The sequence below is a fragment of the Gymnoscopelus microlampas genome (assembly GCF_963454915.1).
Source record: "Gymnoscopelus microlampas genome assembly, chromosome: 22".
Classification (NCBI taxonomy): Eukaryota; Metazoa; Chordata; class Actinopteri; order Myctophiformes; family Myctophidae; genus Gymnoscopelus; species Gymnoscopelus microlampas.
The window spans coordinates 16,613,311-16,641,054 of NC_139959.1; the positions used below are offsets into that span (position 1 = coordinate 16,613,311).

General features: G+C 41.0%; 1 protein-coding gene across 1 annotated transcript; it reads left to right on the forward strand.

Annotated features, from left to right (window-relative positions):
* The first annotated feature begins 217 nt into the window (after window positions 1–217).
* On the forward strand, window positions 218–27,744 carry LOC311039171 (E3 ubiquitin-protein ligase MARCHF6-like). Its single transcript, XM_084048836.1, has 25 exons — window positions 218–625; window positions 1,648–1,747; window positions 4,788–4,861; window positions 5,181–5,324; window positions 7,322–7,394; window positions 7,661–7,829; window positions 8,292–8,499; window positions 10,638–10,699; window positions 11,587–11,619; window positions 11,792–11,843; window positions 13,206–13,264; window positions 13,383–13,463; window positions 13,987–14,055; window positions 14,793–14,867; window positions 15,821–15,955; window positions 17,863–18,083; window positions 19,133–19,270; window positions 20,341–20,566; window positions 22,713–22,782; window positions 23,324–23,505; window positions 24,305–24,439; window positions 24,979–25,068; window positions 25,348–25,480; window positions 26,110–26,245; window positions 27,121–27,744. Exons 1-25 carry the CDS (start codon window positions 598–600, stop codon window positions 27,203–27,205), a joined length of 2,778 nt encoding a protein of 925 aa, XP_083904962.1. The 5' UTR covers window positions 218–597; the 3' UTR covers window positions 27,206–27,744.

Sequence of the window (27,744 nt, forward strand, 5' to 3'; positions counted from 1 at the left end):
TTTATTATTTAAACCAGTGGTTCTTCAAATAGAGTCATGAAAATGTTGCCGATCTACAAGCTCACAACGCGTCGCATCGCGACGCGTTTTGAGCTCTCATCATGTAGATCACGAGAGCTTGTAGATCATGTTCATGTGGCCTAAATTGTTTCTTTTGGGCTTGTTTCTCTCTCCAAACATGGCAACACTGGCAGCGACTCGGGCAACTGTAGCGAGGTTAGCTCCTTCTGTCTGTCAGCCCGAGTCACTTTTCAGCAAAAAAAAAAGAGAGCAGGATGTTATCGTTTATAGCCACGTTTCTGGAGGAAATGTCACCGTAGAAATTATTATAATAATAATAAAAAACCCTCTTTGGCAGTTTTATAAACACAAAAATTGTTTTTTTTAAAGAAGCAAAGCAGCGTTGGCTGGGTGTTCAAACTGTGTGCTGTGGACCCCGGACACCATTTTATGATTGTCAAGGCATCCGACCCCCAAGGATCAACTCTGATCTCTCTGCAAAGCCTAACGCTGTGTTAGAGCCCAGCAATACGATATTTATCTGTGGATGGGTGCTCAGTAGAGCATAGTGCCACTGGGGGAAGGAAAGGTACATAGATGAGCATAATGGACACCGCCGAGGAAGGTAAATGGCTGTAAAAAATTGCATCATTGAAAGAGACCCAGGTCTGGTGTGTGGTGGTGGTGGTGTGGTGGCCTCCTAGTGGTTGAAGCAAGCTAATACTTGCTAACAAATCAACCAGAGCTAATATTAGTGAATGTATTTTAGCTACAAGAGATCAAAACTGCTAAGAATAATATTGTCAGGTAAATGAACTGACTGTACAAAAATGGCATCAGTGAAAGAGAACCAAGTCTGGTGGTGCTATGGTGGCCTCCTAGTGGTTAAAGCAAGCTTACTTTGCTAACAATCAACCAAGGCTATTAGTGAATGTATTTTAGCTACAAGAAGAGATCATACTGCTAAGAACAATATTGTCATTGCAGCTGATGTGATATGTTGTTGACACAACATAGCAGTATGACTGTACAAAATTGCATAATTGAAAGAGAACCATAAGTGTCTGGTGGTGGTGCTATATGGTGGCCTTATAGTGGTTGAAGCGCGCTTACTGGCTAACAATCAACCAAGGCTATTAGTGAATATATTTTAGCTACAATACATCATACTGCTAAGAATAACATTGTCATTGCAGCTGATGTGTTGTTAACATGTCACGTGGAGCATATAAACCAATGTCAATAATGGGCGTTATTATGGTGGGTGGGCAGCAATAGCCCACCATGGCATGGTCCTGTAAAAGTGTCTTACATACTGCCATAATGGAATCAAAGGTAAGTATGGGGATGCTGGAATTCAGAAATTGACATTTAGATTTCCACTGTCCTGAGGAAATACCTGCTCAGGTTCTTATTATCTAAACATTGTCTCTGTCTCTTTCCACAACAATATCACAAATGTGACCATTTTACGCTACGATAGTGAAATTAATCAATCATCCAAGTCGCTTGTTATCTGAAAGTTGTTCATATGTATTTTCTCTCAACGTGATGCCTCTCTAACAATACTATGTTTGTTTTTTTCTCCATCCTCCCTGTGCCATGGGCACCTGCCCCATAATATCTTCCTCACTTTCATATGTGCAGCGGATATTTGTCGCGTGTGCCGCTCGGAGGGGACCCCAGACAAACCCCTCTATCACCCATGTGTCTGCACTGGCAGTATTAAATTCATCCACCAAGAATGGTATGTGAGTTTATTTGTCTCCACAAAATAAAACAGTTATTGTTTACTGAGACCCTGCCCACCTTACACACTGCTATCTCTGCCATGCATCTCTACAGTGTCAACATCTTTATGTAAAAAATAAAAAAGTAAAAAAAAAAGATGGACCTAATGAAGATAGAGAAAGTAGACGAATGGAGTGTGAATCCTATGTCATGTTACTGAGGATTACTTATGTGATAAAGGCTGTATTGAGGCTGTCAATACTGAGGCTGTGTGTAACAGAAGAAAGATGTGTGTAACAGGACTCTTACATCTGAGTTATAATATACATACAGTATGTACTGTATGTAGAGTCAGGTGAAGTGGAAACAATACCTGTTCCAGTTGGTGTTTCTGTGGCTGTTCTTTTGTCATCTAACCTGTTTGTGTGTGTGTGTGTGTGTGTGTGTGTGTGTGTGTGTGTGTGTGTGTGTGTGTGTGTGTGTGTGTGTGTGTGTGTGTGTGTGTGTGTGTGTGTGTGTGTGTGTGTGTGTGTGTGCATGCGCTGTGTTGACTGTTATGGTGCGTCCACGTTAGCGGCAACAAAGCAACAGGCTTTTTGATTGATTGATTGATTGATTGATTGATTGAATAGATTCTTTTTTGAAAGATTGAATACTTTATTTAGAAAAGACATGGAAACAGCACATGGAAGTACAATTTACAATACAAGGTCCTCTAAACTGGATCGCTCATAAAAGCACAATGGCTTATTTAAAATGAGATCCCCACACACTCAAATCATGATGACATTTAAGAAGACAGACAAATATACACTACTATGCAGAACGTCATTCAATCAGCATACAGGTTACTGGTATGAAAAACCAGAAATATGTACAATAGACAGGAGGGGTGTAGGGGGGGGGGGGTAGGTTAAGACTTTGACATGGGCCATTTGACAGGGTCTACATGTCATTTTCAGTGGAAGCCTACAAAGCTACAACATGATGTGTGACAACTTGTCGCTGCGTGACAGGCGTGACGCTCTACAAAAAAAGTTGACCTGTCTTCCACTCTTTGAGCGTTCCTATGACGCACTGACGCTTCAATCAATTAGTCAATCAATCAATGTTTTTGTTTAACCATTTTCACTCCTCTTAATTCCTTCTCTGTTCCGTAAAAGGAAGAAAAATGAATTCTTGTCGTTAACCAGTTCCCTGTGCTATTTAACCTTTACCATTTTCATCGCAGTGTGGCTTGAGCAACACTTCAATGGCGACTTAATGGCGAGCAATGTAGCTGGCCACGCTCAGTCGTTGACTTGTTTTGTAGCTTTTGTCGCCGCTAGTGTGAGCGCATCATATAGGGGGGACAGAAAGGCCAGGCCTGGATTGTTCTGTGGCATTTGTTGAACCTGTGGCTGGATCTATATTAGCTCATGAACTCTCCACAGAGTTTTGAACAACAGGTTGAGGCCAGTGTTTTTTGTTTTTTGTTTGCATCTGAATAGTAGAATTGTGGAGAGTCTGTAGGTCTTATCACATAGTTCATTTTGTACTGTCTGTACAGTGTGTTTGGAAACAGCTGGGACTAATCATTCCGTTACATAACCCAGCTGTTAATCCCACAACCTGGCCTTATTATGTCATAATATGCCAACGTGGTGCTATTGCAACCGACTCTTTCTTTCTAAGTGTAAAAGACTTTTCCACAGGTCTCGTTTTTCTTGCTGGTTAACCAGATAGTGATCAGAAACTCATGATATCATCTTGTGTGTTTTACCATGACTGAAACATTATAGGCCTACGTGCTCACAGCCATTGTGTGTGTGAAGTTAAGTGGTCCAGAAAAGGTCACCATACAGTAGCTGAGACTGTGTCATCAATCATTATCTTATTACTTATAATCACGGTTATCCTTGAGTTAGCCTAATACCTTGACTTTTGTCTCAGATACCTGCTGCGTCATAGGCTGTGGCTTCAATCTGCTGCAGCACTTTTATTATATAGCCAAACCTGGTTAACCCACACTCCATGAATAGAGGCCATTCAGGTGAATGAAACGTCTGGAACACTGAAATGTTCTGAAATTCTAGAAGCTAAAGTGATTTGAAAAATGAGAAAAGAACAACACGCACATTGTTTATATTTAGAGATGGGCAGAACCCTCTTCTTGTATTTGTCATTATTCTCCCAATGAGGAAATCTACCTATCAATACATGAGAATAAACAAAGCTTTGCACATAGGGCCAGTGCTTTGCCATATGTCTTCAACTGGCATTGTGGGCTAATAGTCCTGATGTTGGTGCTACAGCAACTGTCTGAAGTTTAAAACTTTGAACATTCTGGGGCATCTAGGAGGTGAAGGAGTAAAGTTCCGGCTCACCACTGTTGAGACTGGAGTTCGAATCCTCCACTGACCACACAGTGCATCTGGTGCAATAAAGCTATATTATCAGGCCAGCCTGTTCATAATGCTAGCAGCCACCTCTGATTTTACCAGACTCCAGCTCAACATGATCACAACATTTGCTGGCTAAGGTTGTGAGTCCAAGTCGCAGGTGATGGCAGAATGAACATCTTATACATACTCAAGCATTGTGCTGAATGTGAGACATTACTTCAAGGTTGAAGGATCATTTTTGTCCAGACAGTTCTGCTTAAAGAGCCTGCTGTATTTTTCTCCTCAAATGTCTTGCTCCAAATCACTAATGTGCAGCAGCTATGATTTTATTTGTTTCTTCCACATAACCTGCTGTTTGCTATTCAGTAAACTGTCAGGAAAGAGCAAATTAAGGATTTGAGAAGTTTAGCCACGTATGAAGGGCTTGCATGATGGATAAACAATATTTTGTTGTACTAGGTATAAAGTGTCATAGTGTAATAATGCATGTATTCATCTGTCTCTGTCTTAAACACACATCTCTGAACATGATAAAGACTTTGTTCATCAAAGTTTCTATGTTGCGTTTCGTTGAGAAAATAGTGTCTGCAAGCACTGTCTAGGTAGGAAAATGACATCTTGGGGCGTCAGTGTGCTCTACTTATCACCTTGTTCACATTGTTTGTTTTACAGTTTGGTCCAGTGGCTGAAGCACAGCAGAAAGGAGTACTGTGAATTATGCAAGCACAGATTTGCTTTCACACCAAGTAAGTACTTATCGCATCAACAAAATAGCCTACTTCAACATATTAAACAGTGTCAGGTTTCCTCAAAACACAAACTGCTGTGAGTTGTGTTACACATGGGCTCGTATTGACTCTACAGCATGTTTACCGAGAGCCATTCCTTTACACATTATACTCATTTATTTCATGTGTACTGTACTATCCTTGGCCTGTTTTCTTCTATAATACATCATAGTTGGTGTCAGATCAGCCGTTTTAAAGTAGATGCATTAAGGAAGCTGATTTTGTGCTGTGGCTCTGCTATTGACCTCTACATCTGTCTATCTGTCCCCCTCCCCAGTCTATTCCCCAGATATGCCGTCCCGTCTTCCCATACAGGACATCTGCGCAGGCTTGTTGACCAGTGTGGGCACGGCAATACGCTACTGGTTCCATTATACATTGGTGGCTTTCGCATGGCTTGGTGTAGTTCCTCTAACTGCATGTGAGTACACACACACACACACACACACACACACACACACACACACACACACACACACACACACACACACACACACACACACACACACACGGTTATATCAATTCAGTGTGTAACTGTCAAACACACAAAGTAGTGAAAATACTATAAATTCACATTTTCCTAGAGTATAACGTGCTATAAACACACCTGTTTGTTGAAAATTATCATTGCATTTATTAATATTTGGGGGGACATCTCAAACATCAAACACATACGTTTTGTTTATGTGCTACCACAACAAGGTTTAATTCTCAGAAATGTAGGCGTTTATGCTTCAGAAGTAGAACAGGCCCGTTTGCAATATATAAGACACCATTCCTTAGTTGCTCGCCCACATGTACAACTTTCATCATAATCTTTTTACATTTATACATTGATTACATTGATTATTCTATCTCTGCTAAAGACGGAAGTAGCTTAGATTTTCAAAACCAGTTACACACTTTGGCAATTTCCACCCTTTGGTTGGTTATAACACCATGAGATGACGTTAATGGTACACATTAGCTCATGGTCACAGTTTATCAGGTTCAGGAGCATTATGGCTGTAGTATTATTATGTAACGACTTGTAAATCCTCAATTGGGGCTCGATGTGAAAATGTGGTCTTAGACTTTTTGCACAGGAGGGATGGCTGTGTCGGTTCATACTTCCATCCAACACTTTGGTCCCAAACAACATGTCTTGAAGATTACAAGCTGGATTGTCATGCCTATGGCCGTTCCTCTTGCGTCACCATCAGGCCAGAAATTATACCCTCGCTCATATTTCACTCCCAAGCAAGATGGCTCGAAAATGATTGGCTGGATGGCATTGTAAGTTGCAGTGCATCTTCATGCTGCAGAGACTTTGGCCCCTACTGACTTTAGTGACCCCATGGTCTGTACTCTAGTGCCACCATTTGACCAAAAGTTCTGAAAATGGAATGGTTTGCCTTGAAACTTGCAGAGTGTGGTGGTTGGACCCTAACCATATGAAGGACCCTCAGGCCAAGTTATCTTGTGAGAAATCTCAATCTAATAGGCAGATTACAGGATGGACTCATTTTGTGACCCCATGACCTTTCCTCTAGCACCTCATCTGTGAATATACAATTATATGTCCACCCCTAATTCTGCCGTATTAATAATTAACATTCATTTTTAATATTAATTCACTTTTAGCCCTACTAGTGAGAGCAAAGGGCTTTAGTACAGTCTCTAGGGATGCTTTTTTAGACTCATAAGGCCCTGACATACTTTACGCGTCATTGATACGCGCCAAGTTAGGCCACCTGTTCACTTTGGAAGCATGACAACGTGAAATCGTCGATATAATTGCCTTTTGTATTGAGCCTCCGTACGTACCATCTGTATTGTCCCTCATTGCTCCCTGTAGCTGACGTCCGCACCGGCACAGCACTCAGAAAATAAACAGCAGTCCACTGTAGCATCTAAGTATATTGCAGGCTGCACCCTAATTATTAATAATTTGAACACCATTGCTCTGACACGATTTTAACGAGGTACGTACCATAACACACATGCACGCACCCACACTGAGAGTCTGGACTGTGCTCCATTGTTCAATTCACTGTCTTCTCCTTCTCTCTCTCTGGTCTGTGTTGGTGTCGACGCTCCAAATTAGAACTGAGCTCCGTACCGTCACGTCAACAGGTTTTGACGTGTCCAGTTGACGCCTCCTTTGTGGCCGCAGTCATTGTAAACTATTGGTGCATTTGATGACGTGCGCATCTGATGCTTACACTGTGTCAGGGCCTTTAGTCTGGTTTTCTATCTGAAAATAAAGCTCTTTGCTCATATTTCATGCATCTCATTCTCAGCTATACAACTCTCTATTGTATAAAGCTTTTCATCTTGTGCTCACCTGGAGGTCATCATTGTATTGAATTCAAAAGGGCAGTGATGACTACATTTCCTAGGTTGTTACATGACGCCAACGTTTTTGTTTCATCACAGGTCGCATCTACAAGTGTCTGTTTACTGGCTCTGTGAGCTCACTTCTGACACTGCCATTGGACATGCTTTCCACGTGAGTGATGATCAAAGTACTCTACTTAAGTTATCTCTATTTAGGGTTTAAGTGGTTAAATGATGTGAAAGTGAAAAAGCAGGATGGTTCAAGTTGAAGAGAAATCAATGTAATTTACTGTCCATTATTGCCTGCATACCGTACAGCGTTTTAGGACATTTCAACTAGTTCACTTCCACTCCTGAAGGCATGCACGCTACAGGCACTCTCAAAATTCACTCTCATGTATACTTGTGTATATGCTTGCATGTGCATTTCATGTGTAGAGAAAACCTGCTGGCGGACTGTCTGCAGGGCTGCTTCGTCGTCACCTGCACTTTGTGTGCATTCATCAGCCTGGTGTGGCTCCGAGAACAGATCGTCCATGGTGGCGCCCCCCAGTGGCTAGAGCAGCACCAACCGCCGCCACCCAATGTGGCTGCACAACCCAACGAGGTCAAGTGCACTCACAATGAAGATCACACACGCATCGATATTATTCCTGTGTTGTCTAGCAATACCTGAGAATCTGTAACGTTCTCATAACCCTCCACTGAGGGTTTTACCCAGCTCAGTAGTCAGAGAATAAGTTGAGGTCAGTTAGAAGGAGAGGTCAAGTGAATCATTCCAGGGCTTTAAAAAAATGACTGCTGTGCACTCGCACTCAATTTTCTTTGTAGCACCGTACACCATTCAGCTCATACAACATTTATCTACATAAAAATATTGTGAAATGTCCTGCAGTCTATACAAAGTCACTTACTGCAAAATCTATGCCCTCACTCAGTGTCTCAGTGTGTGTCTCACTTTCGTTCTCACACTCACACCCACACACACACACACACACACACACACACACACACACCCCTCCCTCTCTGATGTTCCTGGAAACTGACTTATGATGTTCGCTGACTCCAGGCGCAAGGTGCGGGTCAGGGAGCAGCTGATGAGCCCCCTGTGGCCCAGCCGGCCCCGGCTGACCTCCCGGCCCAGAATGAGGCAGAGCCCGAGCCCCCTGATGCGCCCCCGGACCAGGGCGATGAGCCTGAACTGAACAATGAAGAAGATGTGGAGATAGAGGATGGGGCTGCCGCTGAAGATGCAGACGCCAACAATGGAGCGCAAGGTTGGAGATGTGTTGTATTCATACCTGCAAATTTGTCACCTTTCACAGTTGTTAGTGTCAACTAGGTCATTCATTTAAATTGTGTAATTCCAGTTTTTAAAGGGGGGTGGGGGGTGTTGCCAATTGTGAGTGAGGAGAGTGTGTCTGCGATTGCACAGTATCTGTCTTTGCTATGAGGTTGTCCTTCCCGTGATCCTGGCTATCATGAACCTTACTGGGTTGTGTAGTCAATTGTGTAGTTTTAGTGGCATTTCTATGGGCCAATCCGAACTTCGATCTTATCTGCTCCGTCATGTCTGCTTGAACACACACTCTCTACCTTGTTGGTGAATGTGTATACCAAAACTTGAGGAGCTTTTTTCCCCTCCGTAACAAACATTAACATACATCTTGTCGTTTTTGGACTTATCATGTTTGGTGGCTACAGTGTGACAATTTATTTGCTCAGGCTAAAGAATGAATAAATGAAGGGGGAGTTGTTGTACCGTCGGCAGACAAAATCATAATTTATACTCAATTGTGCAAGCCGGATGTGGCGTGTTAGCTTGTAGATTGGTTCTTTTTGGCACGCCACATCGTCATACTGCAGAGTATACATTTAGGCTGTGGAGCCTCGCAGGCCAAACACAGTGTCATAATTATAGATTATACGATGTACATATTATATGTACATTTTATAATCTGGCCAGAGTGATGTATAATAAAAGTAGAAGACAATCTGTCTACAGTGTGAGTAAGGCTTCATATTAAATAATATGATTTGTACTGTACCGGTGTACTGTATATACATTTATATAACTTGTTAGTACTTAACAACATAACAATTAGTACATAATTACAATGGTCAGTCATCAGTCCTAACCTTATTGTAAACGGAGGAGACACAATATGGTATTATTAGCCAAAAGTACATTTTGTGCTATGAGCACATATTTTAATTTGCACTTGCATGATGTGAGAACGAGTGAGAGAAGATGAGGGAGAAATCACTCTCACACTGACAACACTGTTTACAGAGGGGCTGCAAATTTGACACACACACACACACACACACACACACACACACACACACACACACACACACACACACACACACACACACACACACAGAACAATCTGATGAATTGACTGATTTGAGGCTTTTGTCTTTGTCTCCCAGTCCCTTTATTTGTTAAAGGATTGTTAGCAATACATTGTCAGGTGTTAGAATTGATGTGTTTATACTTTATACTTTATATACTCTTTGTAAACAGGTTTGACTCTGGAGCTTTGCCGCCTTTTCCACCCCTCTTGAGTTTGCAGGTCCAGCAATTGTATTCCACTACATAGTTAAACAGGACAGGACTTATTTACTTAGGTCATCCTCAATGAATTTGGATCACGAATGGCTCTCTTTTGTCAAAGAGACATATTACTGGTGAAGCCTTGTGTTAAAGGAGCTACACCATGAATTTAAAAAATAATAATAATATTTAATATCATATTGTTTATGTCCCTCAAACGTTTTTCAAAAGGTTTGAGCCTAAATCAAGCCTCAGATATACTCATTCCAACTAACTTCTCTCTGGCTTATAAAGCACTTTCACCTGCAATACCACATTGTCCTGTTTGGCACGGGGCGCTACTGAGCCAGTTTGTATGCATGTTATGTCCTGGTTCTGTGTGGAAAAAGTAAAAAAAAAAAATAAGAAAAAATTTAAAAAAAAATAAAAATAAAAAAAAACTTTTTTTTTTTTTTTTTGATAATTTTTTTTTTGGTTAGAACTGAAAAACGGGAGGAATTGTTCCCAGACGTGACGTAGGGTGGGGGAACAAATCTGACGGACTGTTTTCAGACCAATTTACATAAAAAACACAGATAGCCTATGAAAGCCTGCATGCTCGAAGTCGGGTATTTGTTGGAACAGAAGAGAGGTGGGGGAGACCAAAAACACACAAAAATGAAGAAAAAGTTAAAATTCATGGTGTAGACCCTTTAACAATGTAGGGCTATTGGAGTTTTTGTGACATTGTGGAAGTCACTTTGAAGGCGCTTACAGCTGACAGCTCTTAAAACAACGCTTATACAAAATACATGCTTTTCTGTCGCGCGACAGTCGTATGGCAGAGTATAAATCAGCCTTAATCCTTGTCTGTAGATGATATGAATTGGAACGCTCTGGAGTGGGATAGAGCAGCCGAAGAGCTGACCTGGGAGAGGGTGAGTCTGAACAACAATATCTATAATCTATAATATAGTGTCAATAACATTGATATCACTGATTTGACGTCCCCCACAATTAATTGCACAAGTTCACATACTGTACTAATGTATAGCTCTGCTATATACGTACTTAGAGCCATTTAACCCATTAACTCATTCAGTGCCAAGCTTATTTATTCATGTTAATGGAATTTTGGTTCTGAGTGCCACAGCCAAAATTCATTGTAAAAAAAAAGTGCTTAGGAAGCGAGATACAGCCTTTTTAAGTTATAGGTTAAACAAGGAGTGGATGGAGCAGCAAATCTTCAAATCATCATATCTTGGGTTCTGAACATGTTTTTCCCCAAAAAAAAACAAACAAAAAAAAAACTTTTATTTTGAATTTTTTTTTTTTTTTATTATTTTTTTTTATGACGGATTTGACGGATTGTGGCGCTCTGGGCGTCAGGCCACGTGACGGATTTGACGGATTGTGGCACTCAATGAGTTAAGACTGCGAAAGCATCTGTGAAAGCATTTTATACTTTGGCTATTCAAAAATAGCAGATCGACAAGCTCATAGCGCGTCACTTCGTGCCGCACTATAAGGTTGTAGATCTGCTATTTTAGAAAAATCATGAACATTTTTGAAAATCGTTGAATATATATACATTTTTTAAAGCAAACATTTTTAACTCAAATCTTTGCTTCTGGGGATCCCTGGAACAAAATATTTTCAGTTGGGGGTCTGCAGCCAAATACATATAATTTTGGGGGTCCTTGACATGAAAAAGTGTGAACACAACTGATATAGCAAGACATACGATTTAGAAGACATTTGTAGAAACAGCCTCAGGTCTTATGGGTTAAATGAAATTTCATGTCATTCTACCCCTTCTCTCCAGATGCTTGGCCTGGATGGATCCCTGGTGTTCCTGGTAAGTTGACGTAAGCCTACTGAAAAATCTGATGTCATGTTTTTAGCTTCTTCTGTCATTGCAGTTTTTCTTTTCTTCGCCCCCCCCCCCTCCCAGGCTTGTTTGAAAGCACTGTATGTCTGAGATTTGAAAGCCAGTCAGCTGATGATTTTGTGTTTTTCTAATTTTCTAGGAGCATGTGTTTTGGGTGGTGTCTCTAAACACACTCTTCATCCTGGTCTTTGGTGAGTAGTTAAAACTCATACAGCTCATAAAAAAATTGTATCACAGTTTGATACTATATAATGTAGATGGGATATTATAAAATAGCATTTGTGTGCCTGTGTGTAAAAGGAAAAGAAATAGCATTTACGAGACATAACCCTAACAATTACATATATATATATATTTCATGAACAATTGAACACAATTGCTCAGCTGGTAAAAGCTGCATTCCTGAACTTATTTCAATGAATACAGTAATATTTTAACTAATTTGTATGGTAGAGTATGTTAATACAATAATAACTACGTTCAGAGGAGTGCAACGCACGCCAAACCTTTTTAACCCATTAAGACCTGGAACTGTGTCATTTTTAGATTTGAGCTAAAAAGCATTATTTTACACTTTGGGCTATTCAAAAATATCAGATATACAAGCTCATAGCGCGGCACCGAGTGCCGCGCTATGAGCTTGTAGATCTGCTATTTTTGAAAAATCGTGAAAATGTGTGCAAATCTTTGAATATATATATTTTTAAAGCAAACCGTTTTTATCTCAAATCTTTGCTTCTGGGGGTCCCGGAACAAAATATTTTGATGGGGTCCGCCGCCAAATATATATAATTTTGGGGGTCCTTGACATGAAAAAGATTGAGCACCACTGATATAGAAACATACGTTTTTGAGAATAATGTTGAGATTTAGGAGACATGTAGAATCGGCTTCAGGTCTCAATGGGTTAAGGTGCCGCCTGCGAGAGCAGAACTAGGAGGAGATGAAAGTAGCCACACGCTCTTGGCTTCAGTGCCACAAACTTTATTGATAGACGAGAGAGAATAAAATCAAAGCCATTTTATTCTCTCTCGTCCGTCGATAAAGGTTGTGGCACTGAAGCTAAGAGTGGCCGCACATCTCCGGCCACTCTTAGGTGGTCAGCTCTTCATTTAAGACATTTTGACCCTGGTGACGGGCTTGACACCTACTGGTTGAAAATAGTACTGCCTGAAGCTCCTACGCACGTTATCTCCCCTGGCCAAGTAGGGATTGGTATCACATGCCAGGAAACACGGGTTCAAATCCTGGTTAGGACATGAAACTTATGGACTGCAGCTTTGAATAACCTATTTAGACCGGGAACCCCTATACTTAACTCTACCTTTCAATCTGGGAACCCGTTTTGGGGTTGTTGTTGCTATGTACAGTATATAGCAACATACATTTTTTGTAGTTTTTTAGAAAACTTAGGTCAGGATTTAGAAGGCGTTTTTAGAATCGGCCTCAGGTCTAAATGGGACGAAGGAGAATAAAAGAAATGTAACTGAATATAATAATTTATAGTAAGTATAGGTAGGCTCATGATGCATCTATCATCTTTCCCCTTTCAGCATTCTGTCCTTACCACATCGGGCACTTCTCTGTCGTCGGACTTGGCTTTGAGGAACATGTAAGAAAGTATTTAAATCATATCAATCAAAACAACTCATTACATCCTAAACCCACGGACAGTTATGCTAAAGAATTGTTCCTTGTTATTGTCTGTGACTTCTTGTCCTTGTCCTTAGGTCCAGGCTTCCCATTTTGAGGGCCTGATCACAACCATAGTGGGCTACATACTACTGGCTATGACTCTCATTCTCTGTCATGTATCCTTTGCCCCATGCAGGTTTTAAAACTCTTTTCTTTAAGGCATTTCTAATCTTGATTAGCTTATTGCTTGCTTATTTGCTACTGATACCTTGATGAATTGAATACATAGGACCACAAGGAACCCCAGGGCTTTTTGTGTTATCCTATTAGCATTATTGTATAACTGTACCACTAACTTTTGCAAACCGTCAATAAAGTATTCAATCAATCGATCAATACCATATCACCAACACAACTTCATATCAAACGATCCGGTCACAAGGCCCCCGTGGATTGATTGATTAATTAATTACTCTTTTGTTTTTAACGTGTAGACACAGAGTTACATATGTATGGCATTATCTATTCTATGCATTCATTTTTATATGCACACAAGTACTGCAGACATCATAATTTGACAAACTGTAAGCTGCCTGCCTGGGCTATGTCTTAACCAGGTTACTGGAAGATGGATTGCATAATGCATGTAGTTTCCGAGGTGTGTGGGTGTGATATTGAACCTTGACAGCTATGTGTAAGGGTCTGGCTGCATTGGTCAGGTTCCAGCGTTCGCGACGCCTCCTGGGAGTCTGCTACATCGTTGTCAAGGTAACGCTTTTTCTGTGTGTGTTCTTTGTATAAGCACTGCTCATCACTTTGAAAGTGTGGGCTGTCAAACAGGCACAGGTTTTAGTGTCTGGAAAAAATAAGTCAGTTTTTTCTTAGTACGTACTATTAAATGTTAAGTCAATATGCATCAAGACATTATGTTCTTTTTTTTCTAAGCTGCAAAAGCGGTGAATTAAGGATCAAAATTACAAAGTCAACAAGATAGTGGGACTCGATAGTGGTTTGAGCTTGTACGGTATATGTAAATTAAGCAGATTTAATTATAGTGCCAGGCTGCCAGCAGGTACAGTATAAACAAACCCCAAACTGTCACCATTTCCCCTAGTGTACACAGGATACACGGGTTTCTCATCTACTGACAATGCAGAAGCTCCGGCATTTAGCATTTCATGATGGCCAGAGTCTTGGAGCCTCTTGTTTCTAAAAAAAACAATAACAAAAGAAGCAGCATGTGTATCGGAGGAGAAGTGGTTGCGTCTACACCAGACCAACAGTAGGGCTTACCAGTGAGGGACAAAATGGCAGGAGAAAAGTAGTATTTTAGGGGTACAATACAATGTATTTTATGACCATTGTGTTAATAAAATAAACATTAATTATTTATAACATTTGTAATATATAATATCAAAGTAATGACTAAGTGTCTTATTTGCATGTTAGTTTGTTCTCCTAGGCTGCTGTAGTGTTAATGAGGACCGTCTGTGCCTCTGTTACAGGTCTCTCTGCTGGTTGTGGTGGAGATTGGTGTGTTCCCACTCATATGTGGCTGGTGGCTTGACATCTGCTCTCTAGTAAGTCTCTCCTCCACAGCTCACTCTTTTCGCTTACTCGCTTATCGGTGCTGTCGGAAAAAGTCCCTGTAAGACCCTGTAAAAAGTCTTTGCAAACTGTTAAAGTATTCAATCAATCAAAAGTCGGGCAGAAACCATATTACAACTTTTTGGGGGGGGGTTTTCCTTCGTAAATTAATGCTCTACTTAGTCTATTACAGTGTCACACAAAAAGTAGCAAAAAATAGCCCATCTACAAGCTCACAATGCATCGCGTGAGCTTGTAGATCTGCTATTTGTGCTATACTGGAAAGGCTTTTAAAGTGAAGGTGTTTAAGTCTGGGTTATATAAATATTGCGCTAATGACTATTATTAACAAGAGCTTGTGACTATATAATAACAACTTTGGATCCATTGAACACAGGTTATTTTTGTCTTCTTGAAAAGTAACGTTTTTGGACATACAAGGTTTCCACCCGACAGCAACGTTATACTGTTCCATTCTCTTGCATGTACTTACCGGTAATTTCTTTCCATCTGTAAAAAAAAAAAACAGCTGCTCATATTACTACTGTTCCACCACACTTTTCAATTTAAAGAGGCCACTTTACCTAATGGACCATTGACCTTGGGCTTAGAGTCAAAAGAATTATACGTATCTGTTGCGTAACTACTTTTAAGTGTGAAGTATTGATTTTACTGTAAGCATTCAGACCGTATCAAATAGCTTGGAAATGTTAGAATTGTGTGCACATAGCATACAAATTGCTTGATTAATATTAGAAAATCATATGACATACAAAATGCTTGGGAGAAATAATAATTTACTCTTATTTACTCTGGAAAAGGGATGTAGAAAAAGACCACATTTGAAGAATTGGAACCAGTATTACAAACCAGGGTCCTCTTGGTACTGAAAGCATGTCTAACACTGACAGTGTACAGTGGATTTAAACTGTCCTTCCTTCTGCAGGAAATGTTCGACGCCTCGCTGAAGGACCGAGAGCTGAGTTTTAAATCGGCACCTGGCACCACTATGTTCCTACACTGGCTTGTGGGAATGGTCTATGTGTTCTACTTCGCCTCATTCATCCTCCTCCTCAGAGAGGTGAGAACCTGATTCCAAACAATAGCCCTGCGGGGGCGTCCAGGTGGCACAGGGGTAAAGTTCCTGCCCACAACACCGACACCAGAGACTATGGGTTTGAATTCCCCGGTGCGTCCAGCTTGGCCAGGTGTTCCAACAAAACACAGTTGGCCGTGTTCGTGGGAAAGAAGCCGGGTGGGTAGGGCGATCTCTGACTCGCTGCACTAGCGACTCCTACAGCAGTGTTTCTCAAACGTTTTAGTTCCAAGAACCCCAGGTTTGATATTCATCAGGCCACAGACCGTCGTTTAATACAATATATTTTATTTCTGAGACCCCAATCTACACTGTACAACCCTCATTTTAATTCTTGAGAGGGTACAAATGGCATTTGTTCACTCTCAGAGTTACAGACCTGTAAGTGTCCATTTGGTTCCTAAAGTATCATTCATAGTCGGACGTAAGGATACGTAACGAGCGCCGGCGCTCCTTGCGTTGTTGTTTTTTTCTCCCCCTCCGTCACTTACGGCTCCAGTTTTCCCGTCCGTGCAGTCGACATTCACCGTCAGACCGACGTGTACGTTCAACTACGTTGCCTGTAGTACCACTGGCGACCGTTGGCAGTAAAGGAAAAAAGTTTTCCTTGGGCCCTCTTTCGCCAAAGAAAGACTTACGTTGGTGGAAGTACTTGAGTAAATGTACTTAATTACCAATAGCCGACCGCCGATCCACGGTCTGTGACAAAATGAACCCAGCCATTCCATAAACACACACACACAAATAATACAGCACAGTGCAGTATGGGTCGAAACTCACGTTTTGTAGACGATCATTGTTTTTGTGTAGTTTGTGGACTAGTGTGTGTCTTTTATTGCGTTGTTTTGGCTAGATGCTAATGCTCCATGTTAAGCGCTGTTGCCAGGTTTTGTGAGAGAAATAAGCAACCAGGTCTATGAAAATAAGCCCAAAAGAATCGACTAGGCCACGTCACATGAAAATAGCAGATCTACAATATATATTTGAGAATCACTGGTTTAAATAATAATAAGCATTACATAATCAAATAAGCAACTACACTTTAGAAACAAGCCCAAATAAAACCACAACCACCAAAGTTTGTTTACAAGCAACTTTACCGAAAAATAAGCCCAAAGTCGCTTATAATAAGCGGACATGGCAACACTTTTACTCAACACTTTTTTCCGCAACTGCCATCTAGTGGATTAATAGTGTATGACGCCTCAAAGGAATAATTCCAACGTCTTTAACGCGCGCCACTATGCATGTATCCATAAAGAACGCAAGACATCCCTCACCCACTGACGTACGTTAAAGACCCATCTAGGGACTTTGAACGGCCCTTTACTATCAACAATTAAGCTGGGGACCCCCTGAAACCCCCTCAAGGACCCCTAGGGGTCCTCGGAACCCACTTTGAGAACCACTGTCTTACAAGTTGGTCTGTGCTCCTGTTAAGTAAGGAGCTGAACTGAGCAGAATAGCATGTTCCGTCCTCCTGTTGAAACTCCTCGTCTATACCTTCCCTAATGAACCAACCAGTGGGGGTTAGCAGCAACAAGGGACTACATTATAAGGATGATTAGGGAATTGACCTGACAACTTCATTGGGAGAAGGGGGGATAATAATAGCCCTCCTGATGTTTCTTTTTTTCCCCTGAGACTCCAAATTGCGTTAAGAGGATTTAGGAAGAGTAGGATCTGGGGAAATTAGTGTTGGTTGTGAAAGATAAATAAATGCATGTTATGGATTATTTGTTGACTACAGGTACTGGCCGCACATTCAGTTGCAGAAAATACAACCACATCACCATTTAAATGTAAATCATTGAATACCACACTACTGCTGTTCTCCCATTTATGACGCTCACTTCCGCTCTCTCTTCCCATCACCCCCCATCTCCCTTCAGGTGCTGAGGCCCGGAGTACTGTGGTTTCTGCGAAACCTCAACGACCCCGATTTCAACCCGGTTCAGGAGATGATCCACCTGCCCATCTACAGGCATCTGAGGCGCTTCATCCTCTCCGTGGTTGTGTTCGGTTCCATCGTGCTTCTCATGCTGTGGCTCCCAATACGGCTGATTAAAGTGCTGATGCCCACCTTCCTCCCTTACAACGTCATGCTCTACAGGTAGCCAACGGCGTAGAGGCTAGGCTCACTTAGTCGGTAGTGCATTAAAAAGCCTCACCCCATTATACAGAATCTTTGGTAGTATTGGCTGACCTTTGTCACTAACACCATCATGCTAGCATAGAGGCTTGCTTACTCAGAAGCTGACTGTGGTTAAGCCCTTCCCTATTCTATCCCATTTAGACCTGAGGGCAAAAAATGCTTTCTAAATCCTAAGAGTTTTCGGAAAAAGCTTTACAGAATTGCCAATGTTCACTGAAAAAATATATTTCTCAGTACCTGTAGCAGATGGAAACATGAAATAATAAACATTATAGAGCTTAGACCTCTACATAAATATATACATAAGTGTATAGCAACATCTAAAATGACTTGTTCCCGGCATGAGAGGTATACCAACATATAGGTTACAACAGGTCTAAATGGGCTATTCTATCTCACTGATTATTTCTGCCGTACATCAAGCCCCACAGGCAATCAACAAAAGTAGCAAGGAAGCTTGGTCAGGGTAGGGTTAGCAGTCGAGTGAGCTGAAGCCCTTGCATCTTGTGTTATCTCTTTGAATAATTACAACGTCATGCTCTGGATGCATGATCAACAAACATGCTCACTCAGCAGCTCACTGTGATCCTATCCCATTTACTACCATTGACGTGGTGTTAATGATCCACCGCTCTCACTTTATAGTCTTTAACACTCCAGCCAGGCAAGGCAATATCTGTCTTGTTTTATAAACCTGACTGTCTCTTCCTCTTTCCCCATCAGTGATACCCCCAAGCCGTGAGCTACTCCCCGCCACCAGTGTGGTTAAAGTTTATGAGATACACATCTTTCCACAGGCTTGTCTCTGCTTTCCTCTCTTTGAACAGGAAAGAGAGGAAAGGAGCGACACTGTGATGTGTTGCTGTCTCAGTGTAACCTCACATTAATGTAAATTCAAGTCTCTCACACGGTTTCAACTGAGAGAGCATTATATTCCTAGTAATGGCCTAGCCACTGAGCTGGCGGTCTCTTTTTCTTTGACCATGTTTCTCCCTATCTCTCTCTAGTGATGCTCCAGTCAGTGAGCTGTCTCTGGAGCTGCTGTTACTCCAGGTGGTGTTGCCGGCTCTGTTGGAACAGGGTCACACCCGCCAGTGGCTCAAAGGCCTGGTGAGGGCCTGGACAGTCAGTGCTGGATTTCTACTGTAAGTCAATAATTTCTACATTATGTACAGAATTACAGAATACAATAATAGGACTTGAGTCCCAAGTTTCAAATGTTGAAACTGAAGTGACTGCCTTTCCCATCTATTAGTTTCTCTAGCTCTACTGTGTTGACAAAAAAACATTATTCTAGGATATTGTAAAATAATAATGAATGTCCCCAGAATATCTATTCTCTTGAAGGCAGATAAACACTTGTGAAAAGAGATTTCAGTTTTTATTTTTTATTATTGTAATATAATTGCAATAATAAAAAAGAGGCCTGATCTAAATGGTGTCTGGATGCTCCACATTACTTAATGTTGTCAAATCGCTCAACTTTATTTAACATCTGTGCGCAGCGGAGCAGGTGTATTGTAATTTCACCATCTGTCTATCTGTCAACATCCATTTTAATCCAGCTTTGATCAGATTTGTTAGGCGAGTTGAGAGTAGGATCAGGCACTATTGAGCATTTATTTAATTTTTCCAATTAGTCTAAAGTCAGGATCACAGTGCTAGGTCAGACTTTAGCCCAATGCTTGTACATAGTATGGGATAGCTGCATGCATTTATATTTTTCTTTAGGACTACACTATAGTAAACTTATTTGCACCACTACCAGGACCAGTTGCATTTGTGTGTTCCAGAACTCTGATAGTTGTTCGCGTTGGATTGTCACGCATCTGTGAAGCACTGGATTATTCCTCCTCACTGTCTGTTGTGTGACGATCGTCCTAATGTTTACCATCTAGCTCTATTCTATATTCACTGTTATGTAGCGGTCAATAGCACTCTGGAATTCTCTGCCCACAAACATCTAATCTACAATTCATAAAAAACATAACATGTAAAAATGACTGTATTTGTTTAATTTGACTGGACTTTTTGGTTTGATTTTATGTTAATTTGTCTTTTTGTGTCGATTTTTAAAAAATGTAATTAGATTAATTGTCTGTATTATATTTGCTTTGTTCAGACTAGAGGCTCATCCATGTGTCTCTAATGGGGCTTTTAATAAACATAAACATATAACTGACCACATCTATCTGTTTTTTTATAAACCGTGCAGAGACCTCCACTCTTACCTCCTGGGGGAGCAGGAAGACAACGACGCCAACCAGCCCGTCAACAACAACAACAACAACAACCCCCCCGCGGGTCACCATAACAACAACAATAACAACCCCGCTCCTGCTGTGGGGGAGGGGCTCCACGCCGCCCACCAGGCCATTCTGCAGCAGGGGGGGCCGGTGGGCTTTCAACCCTATCACCGGCCGCTACGCTTCCCATTCAGGGTGAGTCGGCCCTCCATCCTAATCTACATCATTGGTTTTCAAACCCCAGGGGGTCCTCAGCTAAATTTGTTAATAAAGCGTCACAATCATTTTAACTCCTTTATCCATATTTTATACTTTGGCTATTCAAAAACAGCAGATCTACACCGAGTGCTGCGCTACAAGCTTGTAGATCTGCAGTTTTTGAGACTTTTTTTTTTTAAAGGCAAACATTTTGAACACATATTTTCAGGTGAAGGTCCACAGCCACATACATATCAATTTGGGGGTCCTTGGCATGAAAACATTTGAGAACCACTGATCTACATAACCGTCACAGATTTACAAGCTCCCAAGTGTTGCGACACGTTGTGAGCTTGTAGATCAGCTTTTTGGTTTGAAAGTATGAAGTTATTAATATGTCCTTTCTTTGTATATTGTAGTTATTTATTTGTCATATCTGTCTGCCCTTTGCAATTTTTGTTAACAAAGCCTAAAAGCCAAACACAAATGTAATTTGTCTTTATATGTTCCAATGTTGAATGCAAAAGAGAACAATTAAATTATTTGTATGACAATGAATTGTCAAGTAAAACTTGACAATGTTCGTGACACATTGTCACATGATACAAAAGATTTGAAAATTCTGTGGGGCAGAAACCTTATCTCCATATTTTAACTTTTTGAGTTTTTCTTTTGTATCCTACTTGATCATACTACACAGCGTCACAAATATAGCAGATCTGCAAGCTCGAGTCGCGCCGTGTTTTTGAGCTCGTCAATCTTATTTTTTTATGCTTTTGAATTTAAATCCTGAAAAGTAATGGTTTTTGGACAGATGGGTTTTCCACCCGATAGACTAAATCATATATGCCCTTTTCTTTGTCCAAAAATTGTTAATTACAGGGGTAGTTTTGAATGGGTTCCTCAGGCTCTGTGGTCATGAGTTACTCTGCAAGAGGACGTTGAAAATTAAAATGAGAAACATGAGGTGTTTCATGTGAATGCCAACTTTGTATTTGGCCACTTCTGTCATGCAGATGATCTCTTCCATTTTAACCCATTCAATCCGGGAACGCATCAGTCTCATTTTAAGATTTCTTTGGCTATTCAAAAATAGAAGATATACAAACTCATTGCGCGGCAAGCTTGTAGATCTGCTATTGTTAAAAACAATTGTGAAAATGTGTGCAAATCTTTGAATATATCATACATTTTTAACTCAAATCTTTGCTTCTGGTGGGGGCTGTGTCAAGGACGCACTTGACGTCATTATATAAAGGGTGATAAAAGGCCAATTGTAGCAGAACATTTGCATCAGCGTTGAATAAGATTAGGCTCTAAAAGGATAACTTCCTTAAGTCTGATAACTAAACCAGTATTCAGAGTAAAGCTCGATTACCCCCAGATTTATTTTACTCATCCCTGACCGGACGACTGCACGGCCAATGCCAACCCCTAACTGAATTTACAGTTCTCCCTAACAATAGTGGGGATGAGTCGGTTGACAAGTATATCACACTAGTGGTAGTGAATAGGAAACTGTTATTGTTAAAACTTGACAGTATATTATCATTCACAATTTACTAAAGACAGACATGTAGAGGCACAACAATTCAAATTAAAATCTCCTCTGTGGAAAGCATTTTAGGACCACCTAAAATTTGTGGTGTGCACCACAGTTAAATTTAGAAATGTGCCTACGCCCTAACTACCACCTACAACTTCATCCCCATAACTCCACCCCTAGCCATTGCTGGCAAAGATATTCTGCAGCCTCAAACTTCAATGGTTGAAGTTCACACTATCAACACTACTGACAACTCTGCTAATACTCCCAACGACACGACAAGTAGTCACCCCCTTGCACCCCTGCTCCTGATGCCGTTTATTTCTCCATGTAAGGTTTTTGCTGTTTGTAGTCCTAACATCTAGGAGTTATATCACAAACATATAAACATATAGAGTACACCATAATCTATAATCTAATACAGATCAGCTTGTGTCACGTCTACACTGTGATAACATGCTCAGACAAAAATAGGAGGGAGAACACAACAGGTTGTCAGTCAACAGAAGACCGTTTATTAACCACAAAAAAAAACATGTCATCACTTAGAACACCGTTCCCTTTGGCTAAATGAAACTGTGACCTCTCTGTCTGCAGATTGTGTTGCTGATAGCATTCATGTGTATCACCCTGCTGGTGGCTAGCTTGGTGTGTTTGACCCTGCCAGGTAAGACTACAACCAACAGACTGCTATTCCTCTTTGTAGGCCCACACCCAAGCCATGATTGAAGGGTGAATGTGTAGAGTTATGTATATGTCTCCATAAACACTGAACCACACTCAATTAAGTTCTTTCAGTATTTATTTGACATGTTTAAGATGATAAAACAGACAAAATTGTGGTTCTGCTGCCTTCTTCAGTGGCTGTGTCTCTATATACTGTATAATGTATGTACTGTATGTACTACTGTTCTGTATATGTGTCTCTTGGGAGTTAAGCCTAGCTTATACTTTGTTGTACAGCCTCGTCGCTCTCAGCTGATTTTCAAGTGAAAAAACGTATTTTCAGTGAGCGACGCAGTCTTAAAAAAGCCTTAAGAGAGGTTCTAGTAAAAGCCTAAGATTGACTAGAAATCCACAATTCTATCTATGTATAGTATTTAATCAAAACGCCACTGATGTTTTTGAAGTAGCTGATGAGTATTGAGTTATAATTATGAAGTGTGGAGAGTTTGTGAGCATATATATGTTCTTCTGGTGTGTCACAGTGTTCACAGGGCGGTGGCTAATGTCCTTTTGGACGGGCAGCTCCAAAATCCATGAGCTGTACACGGCAGCATGCGGCCTGTATGCCTGTTGGCTGTCCATCCGCGGTGTCACCGTGCTGTTGGCCTGGATGCCCCAGGGACGCACCGTCATCATGCTTAAAGTCCAGGAGTGGACATTCATGGTAGGTACCAGGACAGGAAATGTGCTCTTTGCTCACTGCCCTCAGGGGTTGGTAAATCCTATAATTCTTTGCCTGCTTACGTCATTTCACCAGTCAAATTCAGAACAGAATAGCACTAGTACCTACTGTTAAAGGGACACTCAATGCTTTGAATGTGCATTTCAGCTCATTGTTGATGGATACCATAGTCTAAACAACATTTACTATACAACCAATAATTCCTCTTTCTGTCTGTTTCGGCCATTCTTTGTTACTACAATTTCCACGATGCATTCCAAGCATCGACCAGCAATCTCTGGGAATAGTCTATGGCTGCCATTACATCAATCTGATTCATATGTTCCCGGAGTCGAGATCAATATTTTGCTGTGAACGCAGCACACGAAAAAGGACAATGTCACAGCCAGGAGGGTTGCGAGTTTTCATATTCAAAAATATTATCCCAGTGATGTCACCGGGGCAAAGTTACATTGGAGTTGTTTCAGAGACAAAGACATTTTTGCTCAGTTTTTTTTATATTATATATATTTTTATATTTATATAATATCTTTATAGCTGCTAATGGATCATTAGCCTCACAACAAATAAATAGAGATCATGTTCATTGTTATTGTTTCCCTTTAATTTAGACAATATTACCAGCATAATTAGTAAAGGAACTGTTAATCTCTTGCATTGCAACTAACGTGAAAGTAATTCCTGTTCTGTCATGTGGTTGAAAAATGGAGATGTGGTTTTGTGTTTCATACTTTTGCAACAAACAATGTTGCGTAACGTGTGTGTGTGTGTGTGTGTGTAGATCCTAAAGACCGTGGTAGTTGCTCTGCTGGTAGCTGGAGTCATCCCACTGCTGCTGGGTCTGCTGTTTGAACTGGTCATTGTAGCTCCTCTCAGGGTGCCACTAGACCAGACACCCCTCTTCTACCCATGGCAGGTATGACTGTAGGCATGGTTGTTTGTGTGTGTACTTTTACATGCGTGTGCAGCAGTGTGATGTGATGGCTCTTTTTCCATTCCTAGTCATCACAAGATGCATTCCATTTCCAACAACCCATTGTTGTATAGTCGATATTTAGATCCCTTTACACTATGCTTGAGTGTCTGGGTCATAAGAACAGTCACATGCGTTATAGAGCAGCATCCATGGAAATTGTGAAGACGTTGTTCTTGACTTGCCTTGTGGGAACTCTTGTTTGTCTTTACCCATCACATGTACCGTAACTCTTTAAAGGACCACAGTGTTGAAAATACATTTTATTGTCCAGGGAGTATTTTCAGCTAGACTTTTAAAATCAATCATTTCAAATCACTTAAAACGCAATGATGACATTATATCTTTGTGCAATGAGATTCAGTGTAGGATTACCTATTACAAGCAAGTCTCTGTAAGATGATCATCATACAATTCAATGGCTTCCTCGAAAATCTAATGCTCTTATCTATCTCTCGCTCCCGGTCTCTCTTTCTCTCAAGGACTGGGCTCTTGGAGTTCTCCATGCCAAAATCATCGCTGCCATCACCCTCATGGGCCCCCAGTGGTGGCTGAAGACAGTCATTGAACAGGTGAATTTGAGATGAATGTTTTCACATTGCATAGGTATTGTTTATTGAGGATCCCCATTAGTCTACAACGTAGTGGAGACTATTCTCCCTGGGGTCCATGATGCTGTAACGGTCCCGTCCTCCTGCTTCTCCTCCACTTCCACGTGTTTATGAATGAGAAATTGTCCGTAGTCAAGTGGCTATCTTCTGTTAGAGGGATCAAGAATGTCTTGCCACTGACAAATATTTACAACAAGGTCTTTTCCTTACAGTGTTTAAAGTGAAAGCTGTCTTCCTCAGGTTTACGCCAACGGCATCCGAAATATTGACCTCCACTTCATCATCCGTAAACTGGCAGCTCCCGTCATCTCAGTCCTTTTGCTGTCCTTGTGTGTGCCGTATGTCATCGCTATAGGCGTGGTACCTGCCGTGGGTGAGTGTGTGTGTGTGTGTGTGGGTGTGGGTGTGCGCGCGCGTGCGTGCGTGCATGTACAATTGTTTAACTGTACATCTATTGTAAGTTAAGATAAGTTAAATTAATTGTGCACTGCTGTCGTGCACTGAAAATGGCAGATCTACAAGCAAAGCTTGCATTCGATACAGGGAGAAAATTAATGAAATATTTCATGAAGTAATGATAGTCTTGGAAAGGTAGTGTGAAGAACCAATGGCATGGTTCTTTATTAAATGACTTAAAGCTGCATTAACAAATCTGTATAGTAGAGTATTGACTTAATACAATATACATTCAGTAACTAGCGTGTGTGCCGTGGTTGGGGGTGGTCTTCCTACTCTTCCATTGAGGAATGTAGACCCTGATTTCAGGTAGGACACCTACAGTATTGGTAGTGTTACCTGAACCATAAGCCCATTACCCCCCCCCCCCCTGCGGATTACGAATTTTCAGATTATCTTGTATATTGTAACAGCTGTTGTATCTGCTTTGTACCAGGTGTTATAGTTATACTTATAGACTGTCCTTCATTAGTGTCAGGAAATGAGGACACAAAGTGAAACACTACGAATGTATAACTACGTGAAATGCATGCTCGCTTTTCACAGGTGTGACCCCAGAGATGGAGATTTTGATGCAGAGGAGAATCTACCCCTTCCTGTTGATGGTCGTCTCTCTCATCGGTATCCTGTCCTTCCAGATTCGACAGTTCAAACGCCTCTACGAACACATCAAGAATGACAAGTAAGGATCCATTTGCAGATAACTGCTTTAGAAAGCCAGATGGGCAGGTTTCAATGCCTGGAGCTGGGTGTCGGAGGTTGGGAATCGTTTGGATATGTTATGTCCTGACTCGTACCGTTGGTACGGTATGGGGCACGGTCAACACATCGTGTCGTAGCCATCGCAAGCAGAGATATTCAGACGTTTCATGCTGTCTTGTTGTGTGGTGGTGGGCAGTACCGGTTTTGTGATGTGTAGTTAGTTTTACTTACACTGGAGTGTTTGCTCACTGGAACAAAAAAACAAGCAAAATGGTTTCCAAGTGGGATGCTCTATCAAAGTATGTTCAACTCCAATCTTAACAATGTTTGGGACGATAATTGTTATTATTGTTTATCGTGAAAAGAAAACGCTCACAATAATCGTATCGCGGACATATAAATTTATCGGGAAATTGTCCTCCGTCATAAACTATGAATTTGCTTTTGTTGAGCTGCAAATTCAGCACCATTAAAACATCTAGACTTGCTCAGATAGACCTGAAATAAGAGCGCATTTGGTGCGCTCTTATTTCACTCTAAACAAAGCGACACCAAAAATAGCAGACCTACAAGCTCACAACGCGTCGTGAGCTTGTAGATCGGCTATTTTTGGCAAACGTTCCCCCCAGATTAGGGATGCTGAGGTTTCAAGTGGTTAACAAAAGTGACATTTTACGTTTGAAGCATATTTTGATTATCGCGATAATATCGTTAATCCCCATATTTTTTATGCAATAATTCAGAATATAGAACTTTTAACTTTTTAACAGAAATGTTATTACAGTATGAGTATAGTTCCATTGTACAACAAAGAACTAAAATCAGCTGCTTCATTTCTCCTTTCTCACTGTGCAGGTACCTAGTTGGTCAGAGGCTGGTCAATTACGAACGCAAGAGAGCAGCCTCAGTCCCGCCGCCCTCCAACCCTGTGGCTGAGTAGTGTTTTGTGTGTGACGAGTCAACACATTTTGCAACCAATCCCACCCTTCCCTTTCCCTCTGCGGGTTTCAAACCGGTCCTAAGACTGCATTCCTCTGCAATCTCCTGTGGATCTTGGTGGATTTGATACATGTCAATCAGTTTGTTAAATGCCCTTTTGTGCCCAATCAGTGGCTTGATGGGGGGCCAGATTGTATGAGATGTGTGCGGCAACCAAGTAATCTGTTCCGATTGAAGGCGCAGGACAGGAGAGTAATGGCTGATTTATACTTTACCGTACGGCCGCGTCGCCGGCAGTCGTACAACATAGTATGATTTAGGCTCAAGGGTTAGAGGTTCGAAACTATGTGTCTGTATTGTTGTTCATGCCTTGCTTTGTAAACAGTTGCCTGAGAATTGTACATGTGTAAATATTTTGAACGCAGACTTTGTTGTCTTTAAAACAAAAAAACAAAAAAAGACAGATGGATTAATGCAAATGACCATTGTACATCTTAAAAGTGTATGTATATTAATTTATTAAATCAAACTCACAATTTA

Bases quoted from the DNA above. Each gene is read 5' to 3' on its own strand.
- LOC311039171 (XM_084048836.1), top strand. From the start codon at position 598: ATGAGCATAATGGACACCGCCGAGGAAG. The intron at 19,271-20,340 runs GTAAGTCAATAA...TAAACCGTGCAG, and splicing joins GTCAGTGCTGGATTTCTACT to AGACCTCCACTCTTACCTCC. The intron at 26,246-27,120 runs GTAAGGATCCAT...CTCACTGTGCAG, and splicing joins GAACACATCAAGAATGACAA to GTACCTAGTTGGTCAGAGGC.